This window comes from Chelonoidis abingdonii, chromosome 15 (assembly GCF_003597395.2).
Source record: "Chelonoidis abingdonii isolate Lonesome George chromosome 15, CheloAbing_2.0, whole genome shotgun sequence".
Classification (NCBI taxonomy): domain Eukaryota; kingdom Metazoa; phylum Chordata; order Testudines; family Testudinidae; genus Chelonoidis; species Chelonoidis abingdonii.
Genome location: NC_133783.1, coordinates 18153115 through 18168885, shown reverse-complemented (window position 1 = coordinate 18168885; position 15771 = coordinate 18153115). Strand labels below are relative to the sequence as shown.

Here is a 15771-nt window from a genome sequence, read left to right as displayed (position 1 = left end):
TGCTTCTATGTCACTTGCGTACTTTTGAAAATCCCACTCACCGTGTGCAAGACTAAAAACTCTTATGTACATCACTTAAAACAGATGTAAATGTGTTCTACTGACTCCTGGGGGCTGGCCTGTTGCAGGCTCTGTCCTGTAAGCTACTCCATGGAGCCCCACTTAAGTGAATAGGGCTCTGCATAGGTGTAGGGGTCAGTCCATTTTAGAGAGCTTGCAGGACAGGGGACTATGGCAAAACTCCCATTGACTTCACTGGGAAATCTGCCAAGGGCTGTGACCCTTGAATTTTAGATTTCAACCCAAAGGGGATATTTAGTCTTGTTAATGATCCAGGAAAAAATAGTTTTTGATGGAACTGTGAACACATCCATAAGTGTGGAAGTGCCATTACAGAGATTGCCATTAAAAAGTCTGCATTTGCCAACAGTTACCACAATGTTATCAGAGGTATTTCAGTTCCCCCTACCCTTTATTTAGAGTAGGAAATCACTGTGGAAACAGTGTGGTTTCCTGTTGGCTAGTGTTGACTTTTTAATGGTGACCACTGTATAATACAATGAACAGAAACCGTATTTCCTACATCCAGTCTTGGTATTTTGCATCATTTCTGTGCAACATGGAACTTGCTGGTTGCTGTTTATAGCCCAGCACAATCATTACACTCAGAATGCCATCACAATTGGATTTCAGCTACTAAGCAAAGGAAGGCCAACTAATTTCGGAATTGTCAGGTTTAAATGATTTATTTTATCATTGGGTTTTATATTATTAAAGCAGTACACTATTAATTGAAAAGTTAAAAAGCAGGAAATTAACTAACCTCAGATGCATCTTGGGGTTTCTGTGCATTATCTTTTTCTTTCTTGCTCTTTTGGTTTTCATTTTTGATGCGTTTTGTTCCAGACACTTTTGTTTTAGTTTCGCTCTCCTGGGAAATGTTATCCTGTTTTCGAGGTTTCACTGGAGGCAATGGCTTATCTTCCTCTCCTTTAATAAATCTTTCATATGGCAGGATTAATCTAAAGGATTAAGGAAGAAATAATTGATCAGTTTTTGCAGTTCTAGTAAAGAAAAAATGTAGCGGCTCTGAGCAGTTTATTTAATAAACCTAATTTTTCTACAGCATAAACACAATTCTGTAAACTTGCCCTCAATATTTATCCCACATATGATAAAGCAATGTATTTGGCAAGATTCTCAGCTGGTGCCAATCAGTAACATTCCACTGATGCCCACAGAGCATGTTGGTTATGGAGCTGAGGATCTGTCCCACAGTGTTTTCAACTGGTTTCAAAGTCAATCATATCTTTCTTTTGGCGGCCTACTCCTAAACCTGTAGAGTGAATGCCAGTAAAATGGTACAGAGCTAAAGGCAACCTAATATATTTCCAGCCTGGTGGTGAATGTAAAACTGTAAATTTACGTTTAGACTGAAAACTTGGTAGAGAGCAGAGGAGACGTTATTTCACCCAACCTCCAATGGAGAGTGTAGAACAATTTGACTAGCACAGAGCTGCCTTTTCTGGCAAATCCATGAAGTGAAAGCTAGGTTGGTCCCTGTTCTGGAGGATGTTCCTTTGCTCTTCTGTCAAAGGGCAAGAGAGGTGGGGGTTGCTGCTAGAAGAACAGTGGCAGGGAGAGCGTGGCAAAGAAAATCACAAGGATTTAAAAAATAAAGAACTTTTTTGAAGAAAGTTCTGCAATTAAAGTGTGAGAATTCACTTTTTAAAAAAGAAAAACCTCAAACAGTTTGAGTTTTAATCTGTTTTCCTTTCGCAATGTAGCTCTTGATCTAAAACGAAAAATAACTGATGTAATTAAAAGGGATGGATTGCATTACAAACTCAGTTTCAACTTCAGTGATTAAAGTTTTTATAATGCATTTGGTATGATTAATGACTCACTGTGGGATTAATACAAGACTCAGACTTTAAAAATATGAACTTTAATACAGCAAACATAATTTGTTTTAAAAAAAGACAAGTTGACTCAATGAAGAAAATGTACTTTGCTTATAAACAACATAAATCTGTACAAATGCTGGGAATACTTAATTATCTTTAATCTAAGACTCCAAGGCAGAAAACTCTTTGGTTCAGATATATGTTTGTTATCCTACAATCAGTTTCTAACCATGCAATTTTGATTTAAATACTTAGATGCTGAAACACAGTCTGGGCTTTAAAGAGCAGAAATTAGTTTGTGATCTTAATGTTTCACATTTTAATAAAATACTACATAATTTGTTAAAATATAAACCTAATTTATGCCATATTAGAAACAAAATTTAGTAACTGAGCATGCTCTGACATGGTATGTGCAAAGAGGTGTGAATAATATTTTCTAGCCCTGAATTTGGCAGTGCTCCAGTAATGAAGCTAAGCAGAGCCCACAGGGAATATTCATCTTCAGATCCCATTACAAACTGAGTCTAAACATGTTACAGCTGCTAAAACTGGAAACTGCTCCTTCTATGCAGCCTTAGCAAAATAATATATAGTTGCCAAATACCTGCTTCCCACTGTAATATTACAGTTAATGTTTATATAATAAAAAGCATAACTAAGCAGAATAAGAAAAAATAATCTTGTTCATACTTGAGGCTGGTACATTTCATTTGTAAAGCACAAATATTCATGAAACACTTAATATCTCCCTCTGCTGCATGCAGTATTTGGGACTTTACTAGAGAGACAAGTTTTGGTTTCATACTGGGCAATATTTATATCTTGCTGCCATGTGTTAAATATTTAAAGTCACTTTTAATAAAAACACATTTTATTGCTATAATTGTTCGCACTGTGATAGGATTGTTTGACTTTGTTTTGTTTCCATGGGAACATGTCATCCATTTGCAATCTACATATACCATCAGTAAACGTTTCAATAGCTGTTCATAGCTCTAAATGAGATGAAGATGATATTGTACCACTAGTGGTCCTTTTAATAAAAGATACTATGTGATTAACCTTCTGGTTAAGGCAGAAATCGGAATAAGGATGGGCCTGACAAGATTAATCACTGTTAGCATTCTTTCCATTGAGTCTTTTATGGCACTTTCTGACAAAGGTTCCTCCTCTTTGTTGTCATATAGAGCACCAGGACTCAATAGGTTTGGTGCTAATTAGGAACCACAGCTTAAATTTCCTTTTCTATTCTTAAGAGTTCATGTGGGAGTACAATATTTTCATTTCAGTTCTTTTTCACTGAGTTCAGCAGTTGGCACTAAGACAGCAGTAAAAAATACATTTCACATAGCTGGTCAAAGGCCTAGAGCCAGCAGCAGGAAATCTGGAATTAAATGTTTCTTGTATCGGGAAAGAGGCATGACTAAGGTAAAACTGAATCAAAACACAAGGATGGCTTGTTCTAGAGGCCCCCCCCCTTTTTTTTTTTTTTTAAATAAGGCCCAATGTGCTGCTGTTTCTCTACTGCACAGAGATAATTTTTAAGGGCATGCATACATACATACACACAGACTCAAAGCAAAAAGGAAGCATATATGAATATGCACTGTGAGGCTCTGGAGAAGCCTAATACCATGAACAATTGCTGCTTCATATAGAGATTTCCGTTTGTTACAATTTACACTGAATGTTTTTTCAGTTATCCTGTCATGGTACAACACGATTACCCACAGGATATGATCTTATCATTTGATTATTAGAAGTTTTTATGGTACAAGAGTAATAAAGCTAATACGGCTTTCAGAACATTTAAACAACCAGCTAATATACCATTAAAATACACTGTACTTATCCAATTTAAGGTCAGCGTTGCCCAACACAGGAAAAATGTGGTTATCTATTATACAAATAGTTTAGCAGAATGCAACATGCCTGGAACTAGCTCAAGATTTTTGTCAAATATTTGCAGCACAGCTAAGATTTAATCAATCTTTAAGCATGTAAAGGTAAAGACATATTAAAAAGATGGCTACCTAGAATGCATTAAACTTTGAAAACAACAGCTAAATTTTCAGCTGCTTTGAAATGTAGCTGTTTCTCACATGGCAGGGCTAGGGGAAAGTGCCAGTGTATTCATAAGAAAAATTAAAAGAATATTTTGTGGTCTAAAGAATGTTTACTCCTAAAGATTGCAAACAGCCCAAATAAAAGGGTCTTTATCATGATCAAGATTCCAATATTAAGATTAATAAAATGTATTATTTATAAGGCAATATACATAAATAGAATATGTAAGCAGGAGTGTATTAAAAAATATTTCCAAAGGCAGCAGATTTTTAGCAGCATGAGTTTTTTTTCCCTTGGAATAATACAAGAATAACATTTTCCAGCCAAGAGCAGAAACAGTAGGGGAGTCTTTGCTATCACAGAGCTTCTTATTAAATTCAGTCACTGTGAAAACCAAGACTTTAAAAAAAATAATAAAGACAACTTAAAATCAATACAAGTTAGATTAACAAATCAGTGCTATACTAATCCTGATTTATTACAATCAGCAACATTAAGTTTAATCACGTATAAACTGCTAGTCTAAAAATATTCTGCTTTACTGAGTCTTGAATTAAATAATGGTACAGAGTGTACCAAGTTTTTAGATCTGCATCATCTGATATTATGAAAAATTCAATGTACTGCTCTGCAGCAGATGTCAGAGGTCAGCAAATCTATTACAGTAATGTAAGTAATCTGGCTTTCTGCCAACTAAAAAAACCCCCGAAAAGAAACACAGAGGCAGATAATTTTATATTTATAAATTCTAAAATCCTCCAGGGACTGCATCTTTTTCCCAACAAAAAGCAAAATTCACATCAGAGAAATGTATTTCACAGTATAACAAACATGTCTTCATCACAGGCATTTCATAAAAAGAAAGAAAAAGCCCTTAATCTTTATAAATCAACATTTTTTCCAGCTACAGGAAAAAACAATGCAAAATTTAATCAGAACCAGTAACCACTAATGTTTCATGTATGGATTAATGCACACACAGAATGAATGAGCTTTTTAGCTGAACTCTGCTTCGTAGGACATGAGAGAGTGTCTATTTATAGGAACAGCAATAATAATTAATAAAATGTTTAGAATAATGTATAGGGTCTGACAAACCCAGGAAAAGGAGGGAAATTAGAAGTTAAGGCTGCCAATTCTTTCTTTAACTCTCCCCACTGTGCTTGGGTACTACAGGGCTCGCTGATTAGAAAGTGACCATATGTACAGTACACGATGCTCTGTCCACAGGCTCCATAAGGTGAGTTACGGGCACAAAGACAGCTTGGATGCTGAAGTCTAAACCCTTTCACTATTTTAACATAGCTCATGCCTGTGTTTAATTCTTTCATTTCCTTCTTTGTGAATGGCAGTACAGAAATTCCCCGATGTCTGTCCCTTTCATATCTTATTCTCTTCTCTAGTGCTCCAGACTCAACACAATGCAAAATGGAAACTTTGGATTTTTTTAAGGATGATTTAAAGGTCTGGTGACCATGTTTTTTCCATTCTCAGCTAAGGGTTCAGAAGGCTAACTGAAATTGAAAGGCAGAATATGTCAATCTGATAAATGAAACAATTTTTTTTTTTTTTTACACAAGGCGTAATTAACCTGTGGAACTCATTGCCACTGAATATCGAGGCCAAGAGCTTAGTATGATTCAAAAAGGATTAGCCATCTATATAGATAGTGGCAATGTCCACTGTTACAGCAGATAAGATTTAAAAATACAGAGAAGGGATATAAACCCTTGTATTTCATTCAAGGAATAAAGAAATTCACACTGACAGCGGTTTGGAAGAAACTTCTATTTCCATCATTGTCCACTATGGAGTTTCTTGCATCTCCCTCTGAAACACCTGATCCTAGCCATGCTTAGAGACCAGATAAAATGGACCACCTGTTTGATTCAATGTAACAATTGCTACGTTCCTAAAATAACAGCTCCATCACATAAACAATAGCAGCTGGGTAGGGCCACCTGACGCCTCTCGGGCAAGAACCTGAGATTGGAGTTCAGAAGGTAGATTAAAAATGGGAGGAGTGAGTCTTACCCACTCACGGTTCTCTACAATAAATTCAGTACATTTATGCTATGATATTAGGCATAACAGAAATGCCAAAATTTATATTACAGCCTCTGAATCACCCTGGCCTGATTTTGTTCCCTAGGAAGTTCGTCGCAAAACTTCCATTTATTTGAAGGGCAGCAGGAATGAGCCACTGTGCTCTCAATGGAACGTGTTCCTTGTTTTTTAATACGCTGCTGTTGAAACAAAAACCCATAATTTCTCAAAGCCATATGGCCTGATTTTAGAAGCAGCACTATCACTAAAGGCATAATATCATGCCACCACTTTCACTAGAGGCTTTGTCATGGGATATAGTGCTCAGCTGTTTGAATGGGTAGGAAAACTGGACCAAGAACACAGCTCCTAATGTGCAGTAGAGGAAGGGGCAGAAGAGAAGTTCAAAACCAGAGGCCTGATCTCTGAATCCAAAAGAGGAAAATATGTGGGCTGGGGGAACCAATAATGTTTTCCAAAAGGCTGATTTCATTTGTACTGTGCAGGGGTTCCAAAAGCAAGCGTTGCACTCTTTTGTGCAGAATACAATAGCAATCACATCATTTGCATTTGTCTGAAGTACGAAACGGGCATGTATTTTATCAGTACAGACAAAATTTGTTTGAGTTCAGTTTTGTTCCCAGAGAACTTTCCTGCCTCTCAGAAACGGATCTTTCATCTTTTCATCAACAACTTGCCTTACAGCCCACTGGGTTCTGCTGGGTACTTGAGCGCTCTCACACCATTGAGAGGTGGGACCTGCCTGTGTGTAAGAGAGTTCAAAAACACCTTGTTTTAAATAAACTGGAAATTAGTGATATTACAAACACAGCTGTTGATTTAGCTGAGCAGTCTGAGGATGAAAGCTTAGGAACTCTCCATCCAATAAAGCAATAGGGAAAGATAAAGGACTAAATCCTCTCCCCAGTGACCAGCCCAAGTAGATGGGCTGGATGCAGAGGATGGGCACTGGTCCAGGGATGCTGTGGGGAGAGAATCCTCCAGGCCACTCCAGAGAAGCTTCTTTAGTCTTTGCCTCTATTGCAAACACCATCTTCTCCACCAAATGCAGTAGTAGTAGGACTGGATCCACACAATTGCTCACCCATCAGCCCTTCCTGAGCAATGCCTACCCACTAAGGTGCAAGGAGCTTTGCAGGGGACAGCTTTGCAATGTGCAGCCTTTCCCTCCCCCTTCCCCATGTGCTCAGCCCACAGCAAAGTCGGGTGTAGAAGAGGGGTGGCACTCAGAGGGAGTTGTTTCTGTATAGGGACTGCAGTTGGTCCTCACTCTTGTTTGGGGTGCCCAAGGGATTGGGAGAGCAGGTCTTTGTGATCCCTCCTCACCATGCAAGTGACAAAGACAATTTGTCCTTAAGCACTGGGAAAGAATGTCCTACTATCAAAATACATTTACACGTAAACTATGCCTATTGACTTCAGTGCTGGCCAGTAAGTCTCTAAAACTGCAAAACAAGTCTTGAGTAAGTTCTGCAAAAACACAATGTTCTGAGATATTTTGAACGGGCAGCTAAGAATCTGTTTTAATGGTAAACAATTACATTCTTCTGTCATCTGATACTTTATTTTTAAAAAATTTTGTGCGTGTGTGTGTGGGGGAACTATGCTTTCTGAATTTTCAATAGTTCCTTTGTTAAAGCATCTGGTACTCACATAATTGAAAAGATGTTTGTTCAGTGGCATGCTTGAGAGTACAGTTATTTAATCTTAATGATAAAGCCCCGAGGACAGAAAATCATAAGTAGAAACCTCTTGTTATTTATCAAAAAAGAAAAAGGACTAAACACACCTAATCTATCCTCAAATTTAAATTCATGCTTGATGGAAAACTATTGATACAATTCGCAACTTGCAAAGTTTTCTTAGAAGCTATGAACAGTTAGGATAAAAAGCAGGGTGAAAAGCAAAACAAAACAACAAAGCTAGTATGACAAAGAAAAACTGCTGTTTGGCAAGGGGTTTGGGTCAAACAAAGAACTAGCTGTAGTTTACAGAATGACATAACACTTAATTAATTTTTGCCTGAGGATGTTTTCACACTCAGTGTAAACCAAAACCTTTTATTAATTACAATTTGTATTAAAGACAACCATAAGCATTTTTATATAGATGTTATAATAGGCTCCTATTTTTCTATCTAGGAGACTGGCTGCTGTTTCTTACAGAACACTGCTGAAATTCCCACACTTTGCAAAGTTATCTAAACTCTTTAAGAAAACCAAACAGTATTTGTGTGGGAATGCTAGACTCTTGCATATTGAATTACTTTACAGTATCTTTAGAGTAGAAAGTCTTTATAGCTGTTAAAGAAAAACCTTTTAAGGGCTTTATTTTGACCTGGTTTATGTTTTCATAACACAATGATGAGGGGTTTATTTTTTGTTTTTTAATTTTATATAAGAGCTGCCATACTGGGTCAGATCATAGTCCATCTTGCCCAGTATCCTCTCTCTGGTAGTGGCCCATAGCCTTTTTGACCACTGCTGCATACTGAGTGGGAGTTTTTGGAGAACTATCCGTGGTGACTCCAAGATCTTTCTTTGGTTGGTAATAGCTAATTTAGAACACACCATTGTATATGTACGCTGGGAGGCTGGGGGAGAGAGAAACGTACATGGCAAAATCAGTAGAATGGGGTTCTCCTACTTAGCTTTTGCAAACTTCTTTTATCACCTAGATTTTTTTGTTGTGCATAAGGATATATACTTAGTATGTGCTGCAGATCTCAGATATTATAATGCCAAGTACAGTTTTAAAAACCAGATAAACTAACAGACTGTTTCTCAAAGTATGGGACACACTTTCCCTGGTGAGTCAAGAAGAACTACCCAATGGGGTACGAACAGACCTCTCAGTTGTTCTCCAATCTTTCAGCATTCATATCTTTAAAAAAGCTGTCACAAACTGTTATGGTTGTGCAGAAAACTTTCCAAATGAGAAGCGACCGTAGCCGATACCTGAGTCTGCAGAATGTCTGAAACAATGACTCTGAGTTATGAATTGCCTCATTCATTTCAAAGGATGCTAATAGAGATGCCAATGAAATACTTGCAACATCAACATTGTTAACTATTTCACTGTTCATCAAAGCATATCAGGCAGAAGTAACATATTACAAATACCAACTGCAGCATTTCCCAAGTTGTATGTGTGAACGCTCTATGTAGAGACTGCTCTGGGGAAAACATAAGGGCTGGCAGTCAGAACAAGGGCTTTCCATTTTATTGCTCATATTTTACTTTTCTATTACCTTTTGTTTTGGGCTTTTAAACATATCACAAAGTGCTTTTCTTGTAACCCTTATGAAAAATCCCTAATGCAACCTCACGAGCATTGTAGAAATGGAGCTTCTTGTTTACCCAGGACAATGAAAGCTGTCAATCATTCGTTTTGTGCGAAAGCAAAAGAAACCCCAAACCCTAGGTGTGAAAACCGCATCTGTGTTATTACTAATATCCTAGAACACACTGTGAAGAATATTGCTTTGAAGAAAAGTAGCCATTTCCGATTGTTGTGTGTACCAATGATCAAAGATACAGATTCTGACAGTGAACTGTGAGAAGTCTAAAGTTGTGTAGGTTGGGATAGAAAGGCTCAGTTTGAACCAGATAATGTTAATAACACACTCAGACTGAGCGTCTTTCTGTTATAACCCAAAGTAACTGCATTAAAGGATTCAAGAAAAAAAGTAATGACCAAAATAACAACTTGTAAACTCTGTACAGTTCAAGTCATCTACATAGTAACAGCCCCACAATGGGAAAACATTAATGCTTTTTATATTGTTAATCATCATCTGTAACATGAGCAATTAAGAACAATACTAATGGACTATGGCCAAGAGCCTGGTACTAATATTAAAAACTGACAGAGATGAATAGGTTTGGAAGCAAAACTTAGCTGACAAAGATATTTTTATGAAGTGCTTGAGCCTATTTGATTTAAACCAATCAGAGGCAGGTTCAGACCAGTCAGGTCTACAGCGACAATAATGCATTCATTGGTATTACATGATTCCTGCAAGGCTTTAAATAAAAGCATCCGTTGATTCTATTTAGCAACCTGCACTTTCATTATGACACTCATTAATAAACCAAAAGTAGCCTAACTAATACACAAATAACATGCACTGAAACACTGGCAACCTTGCTTTGTTTTAAAATGAAAAAATTTACTGGAAACATGAAGCACATTACATGAAAAATGAATCACTTGATAGTACATAATAAATCTTTCTTCCTCTTCCAGAAAAACAAAGCAGACAGACTCAGTGTTAAAAGCAAGCTATCTTAGTCACAGTGATTACTATGTGCAATGCTGAGGTAACAGCATTAGAGATCTGTTCATTCCAAGCTGTTGGCTACACACACACACTCAAAGTTCTGTGAGCTAGCATCCATGCATCCTAATTCAGACTAAATTCTGCAGCTATGACCCCTCATAACTCTGACTTTAGATGAGGTGATATCGTCCCAAATGCCACTGGGTTTCAGGTGATGTTTTGGCCCTCTGCCTATGCATTGTTAGTTTTAAGCACCTACTGAAAGTCAACTCTCCTCCTCAGAGTGATCAGAAGATTCAGCTCTTCTCTTTAGAACAGTGGTGGGCAACCTGCGGCCCATCAGGGTAATGTGATTGCGGGCCGCGAGACATTTTGCTGATGCCCTCCATATCTCCCGGTAGCCACGATTCACTGTTCCCGGCCAGTGGGAGCTGCGGGAATGGGAGCACCATTCCCAGTCAATGGGAGCAGCCCACCACTTCTTGCAGCTCCCACTGGCCAGGAATGGTGAACCGTAGCCACTGGGAGCTGCGCGGGGCCGTGCCTGCGGATGATCAACACCAGCAAAATGTCTTGTGGCCCGCAATCAGATTACCCTGATGGGCTGCAGATTGCTCACCACTGCTCTAGAACCAGTTCAGAACTTTGTGAAACTCCACCCAACAGGAGGGAAGACTTCCTGAGAACAGGCCTCCAGCCTGGGTAGACAGACTCACGTTAGCGCTGCTGTAGCTAGAGTGTTCAAAATAGCAGAGTAATGTCATGACACTGGTGGCAGCTTGGATTAGCCACCTGAGTCCAAGCCCATCCCACTTCCTGGGCCCAAGCTCAGGTTGCTAGCCAGCTCTGCCACCCAAGTCACACATCTACATTGCTGTATTTAGTGGACTAGCTTGAGCAGAGCTAGAGCAAGTCTGTCCTCCTGGACTGGGAGACATGCTCCCAGCTGCAGTGCAGAAATACCCCTCCTCCTCAGCATCAAGAAGGCGGGGCAATACCAGATCAATGGCGGGGGAAAGTACTATTTCATAGAATCATAGAATATCAAGGTTGGAAGGGACCTCAAGAGGTCATCTAGTCCAACCCCCTGCTCAAAGCAGGACCAATTCCCAACTAAATCAGTTGGGAAGTGATCAGAAGATTCAGCTTTTCTCTTTAGAACAGTGGTGGGCAACCTGTGGCCCACCAGGGTAATGTGATTGCGGGCCGCGAGACATTTTGCTGATGCCTCCCATATCTCCTGGTGGCTGTGATTCACTGTTCCCGGCCAATGGGAGCTGTGGGAATGGGAGCAACCATTCCCAGTCACCATTCCCAATTTCACTCCACTGCTTACTAATGCTGTCACTCAAAGGTCATTCAAACCAAGCATTTTCAATATTTTTAAGCCACTGTGTAAACTAGTACTAACTTTTACATCTTAGGAAAAACTAGTTAAGACAACATGACTGCCAGTGATTTCCAGTTTTAAAGAACAGCAAGGCTAAACCAAACAACAGTGGTATCAGAGAAGTCAGGGAATCATGCATTCTGTCTCTAGTAAACAGGAACAGGCCAGCAGATTTCAAAGAGTAGAAAAGTAAATTATAAACCTGTACATTTTTCTGCTGAATGTCCCACACACCCTGAATAGTGGGGTCATTGAGTGCTACTTCCAGACTTAGCTCAATTTCCAGTTATCTTTACAGCTCACCTTTAATTTAAAAAGCATACATGTGTCCTGAATCAGAAATTCTGATCTATTTCTGTAGTGCAGCACTAGTTTTAGATTAAATGTCATCAGAGCACTTTGGCTATAAATGAGCATTACATTTTCAGCTGCTGTAGTCAGACTTACCAACTGAAGCAAACCTAGGCAACTTTGTCTTTTTCAAGATTAATACTCTTTTTCTCTGGTGAAAAAAGTAGCTAATACTCTAAATCCAGAGATTAGCCCAGGCCTTCTCTTTTTTAATCAAGATTTGGTAAAGGATAGAATTTCAGTTTCATGCCTGAGGCTAAATGAAGACTAGGCTTCAGATTTAATGGCGCCAAATCTGACAAGATTTCAACACCAAATGCCATCTTTTGATGGCGTGCACATGAACTAGAAAACAGGCCTTTTCTGGCTTCAGGTTTAACCCAGAACCACAACTATAAGAAAGAATTTGAATTCGAGCATTCAAAACCAAGCCACCTGAAATATGAAGGCGTTTGGACCGTAGGAGTTCCACTTAAGGCCCATCTCAATGATAAACCAAAAAAAGGTCTTTTCTTCTAATAATAACTCATTGAGATGTCTGAGGGGGAAGTATATTTGTCCTTTGGTAGCCTCGTGAATGCTTGTGAATCCAAGGAGTGTCAGGAATCTAGTTCACTTTGCTATTAGTGCACTGAGTTGGAAATATACAAGGACGGATGTATTTTGCAGCATATCCTCACTGAAGTACTCAAGATGTCACATGAAAAGCATTTCTGTGTATCAAGAGCAGATTATATGGTTTTATATGCAAAATAATAAACTACTAACATGAAAGGGGAAGGAAAGAAAGGGGTATTCCTGGCCTCACATTTGTGTCTGGCTCATTCATCTCTCCACAACTAAAGTGGACTCTCTCTTAGCAAGCCTCTCCTTTCCACTTTTACGATCTCATACTAAAGCCCGGTAGGCCTCTATGTCTTCTGGGCCCAGCACAACTGTAATGTTGAAATCTCATGTGCTTCTCGGGATTCCCTGTCAAATAAACAATATGCTATAAAATACATCTGGTGAGGGGAGTCCCTGCCTGCTGGCCCAGACACAACAGAAAGACAAGGAGCCTGCTGAGGTGCAGTAATGGAGAGGCGGAGCCTAATGTCAGTTCTGATTAGCACACAATCTGATCAGTCAATTAAGCATACAAAACGTGTTCATTCCCCTTTCATGTTAGTGGTTTATTATTTTACACATACAGCCCTACAGTATATTCTTCTCTTGATGCATAGAGATTTACTCATGTGACTTCTTGGGCACTCAGATGAGGTTACACTACAAAGTGTGTCAATCGGAATTTGTCTCTGTGCACTGATAGCCAAGCAAAACATCTTACCCTGTTGATCCTGCCTATTTGGGTCGGAGTCCAGAAAGTTTCTAACTCTAACTTTTGTGATGGTTATGAAGTAGCTTCTTCATAATAGACCATAGGGCCTTATGTTGGGGGTACTGATATTGGAGTTTAAAATTAGCAATTCCCCCCATCAGTTATGGTTTGTATCCAGGAGTATGCTGAATATCTAATGCTCTATAGGAAGGTGCAGAACTCACGCTCATATAGCTTAATTGTGCAATGCTTTGCACGGGCAAAAACAAATGCTTTCCTCCTGACCTCCAAAGACAGCCACTTTATAACCTGGAACTTGAGGTCAGATTTCCCTTATTTGAACTCAAATACACACACACACTTGAGTAATAGTAACTGCATAAAAAAGAACGCCTTTCAAAAAATTCTAGCTACAGTGTTTTATTTAATGTGTGTTAGCTTCCTAAACCCTGGAAGTTATCATCTACATTGGAAGAACAAGAAATCTGCAATTCTAACCAGCAACACTGGCTGCAGAGAAAAACAAGAGTGTTGGCAGCAGCTTCTATGCAGGGAGGAGAGAAGAAAGTACCGAGGAATAGAAATGCAATGCTAATAGACCTGCAATATTAACAGCATCCAATAATGCGAGCCACCCCATTATTTTGGATCTTGACAACTCACCTAATTTGTATTCCTGAAAATTTTTGAATACAAATGGTAGACTATTTAGTTGTCATTTAGTATTTTCTCTTTAATATATTTTGTTCAATTTTGCAGCTTCTCTACTAGAAATGCTATGGTAAAATATAGATATGAAACAAAAAGCAATCAGATGTGTGTTTTGTTTGTTTTGCCATTGGGGAGACACACACTCTGGTTTAAACTACCGTGGATTATAGTTCTATATTGTTGAAGGAATATTTACTATGCCTTTAAGAGAGCGCTCTCTCTCTCTCTCTCTCAAATTCTTTACAAAATGGTTTGAAGGCTCTCCAAATTAATTTTTTCTTTATTAAAACAAGCATTTCATATTAGTTATCTTACCTTTCATAATGTCTGCGAGTACATGTAGCAGCACTTGTGCTTCCAGGGTTACCACCTAATTCATCATAAATATGTTTCCATTGTCGACGAGCTGTTATCTGTAAAAATGGCAATGGAAAATTTAATCTTGCATCTTTACAGATTCTATAGCATTTGAGTTCACAAATACATGTGTGGTACTTAGAACAGCATGCAGTACAAATACCATAAAAGCCCTTGCAGAATGTATAGTGTTCCTATGCTTTTTTAGTAAGATTACATTATATTAATCTGTTTTCTTTTTTCTAAAATGGAGTTTTACTCCTAGTTCATTCTCAAATCACTTGCAATTCAGTCTTGCAATAAAGAATCTCAATCAATATAGGGTCATTACCATCAGAAGTTATGCAGACAAATCCTGTGGTACATTATGAAAATGAAGCTAGAACTAACCACAAATAATGATTATGTAGTTATTTTAACTGAATTAGAGAAAATAAATCTGTTGCAAAATCCAAATCCACCACGGACTCCCTAAATCCACAAAAGCATAGGCTGTAACTCTATATGTTACAAGCTGTTTATTTTTATCCATTTGTGTCAGTAAAATATATAGATCAAATGGTAATGAAATCTTAACTTACTCCAATATTAATATTTGAGCTATGTATTTTATTGGACTAAGTCAATGAAAATAAACATCTTGTAACATATTGAGTTGCATTCCATGCTTTTGTTTTTTGTACAAAAATTAGGATTCTGCAGAATAACAGATGGAAGACCTGGCAAAAGAATTGTTTCTGAATACCACTTCGTTATTTTATATATTCTGCTATATTTAAAACAGGAAGAAAAACAGGAATAGGACAAACATAATAGATCACTTTCTTCTGCATGCAGCTCATAAAGAGGGCCAGTGGGAAATTGTGGGGAAAAGATTGAGACAATTGTGGGGGAATTTTGTCATTTGCTTTGGAATGCTGTAGAGCTTAATATATTCAGACCCAGAGGCTTCTTCAAAGTTACCCATAGAGCTGTCAATAGAGTTCACTTAGAAGCTAAAGGCAGCAATCAGAAGAAAACAAATATCATAACTTGCAATCTGGGGCCTATAATTTTAATCTAAAGAAGAAGAGATTCATATGGTAGTTAAATATTACAGGCTAAACGGTGCCTTCTTTTGCTTTGCATAAAAGGAAAACCCTTCCTTTGCAAAAAATATGCTCTGAAAGCAAAAGGATAGCTGGAGATATGTTATTTGTAATGTTATAATTTCTGTGAAGGTTTCTGACATTTATCATTTGTCTAGTTTTCATCAGAAATAACCGTCACCTACTTCTAGCTGCAGGTAAAATTAAAATACTACGGTACTTTATTCATC

The 15771-nt window shown here is 38.2% G+C and overlaps 1 protein-coding gene across 3 annotated transcripts in view; it reads right to left on the bottom strand.

The window, feature by feature from the left end:
* Positions 1-15771, bottom strand: part of ARID5B (AT-rich interaction domain 5B) — a 143785-nt gene that overhangs the window by 9024 nt on the left and 118990 nt on the right. For all 3 annotated transcript variants that reach the window (XM_032784472.2, XM_075072585.1, XM_032784473.2), the window contains 2 exons: positions 14412-14509; positions 824-1022 (listed from right to left, as the gene is read on the bottom strand). In XM_032784472.2, coding sequence (XP_032640363.1) covers positions 824-1022; positions 14412-14509 — 297 coding nt within the window. The remainder of the gene's footprint in view (positions 1-823; positions 1023-14411; positions 14510-15771) is intronic.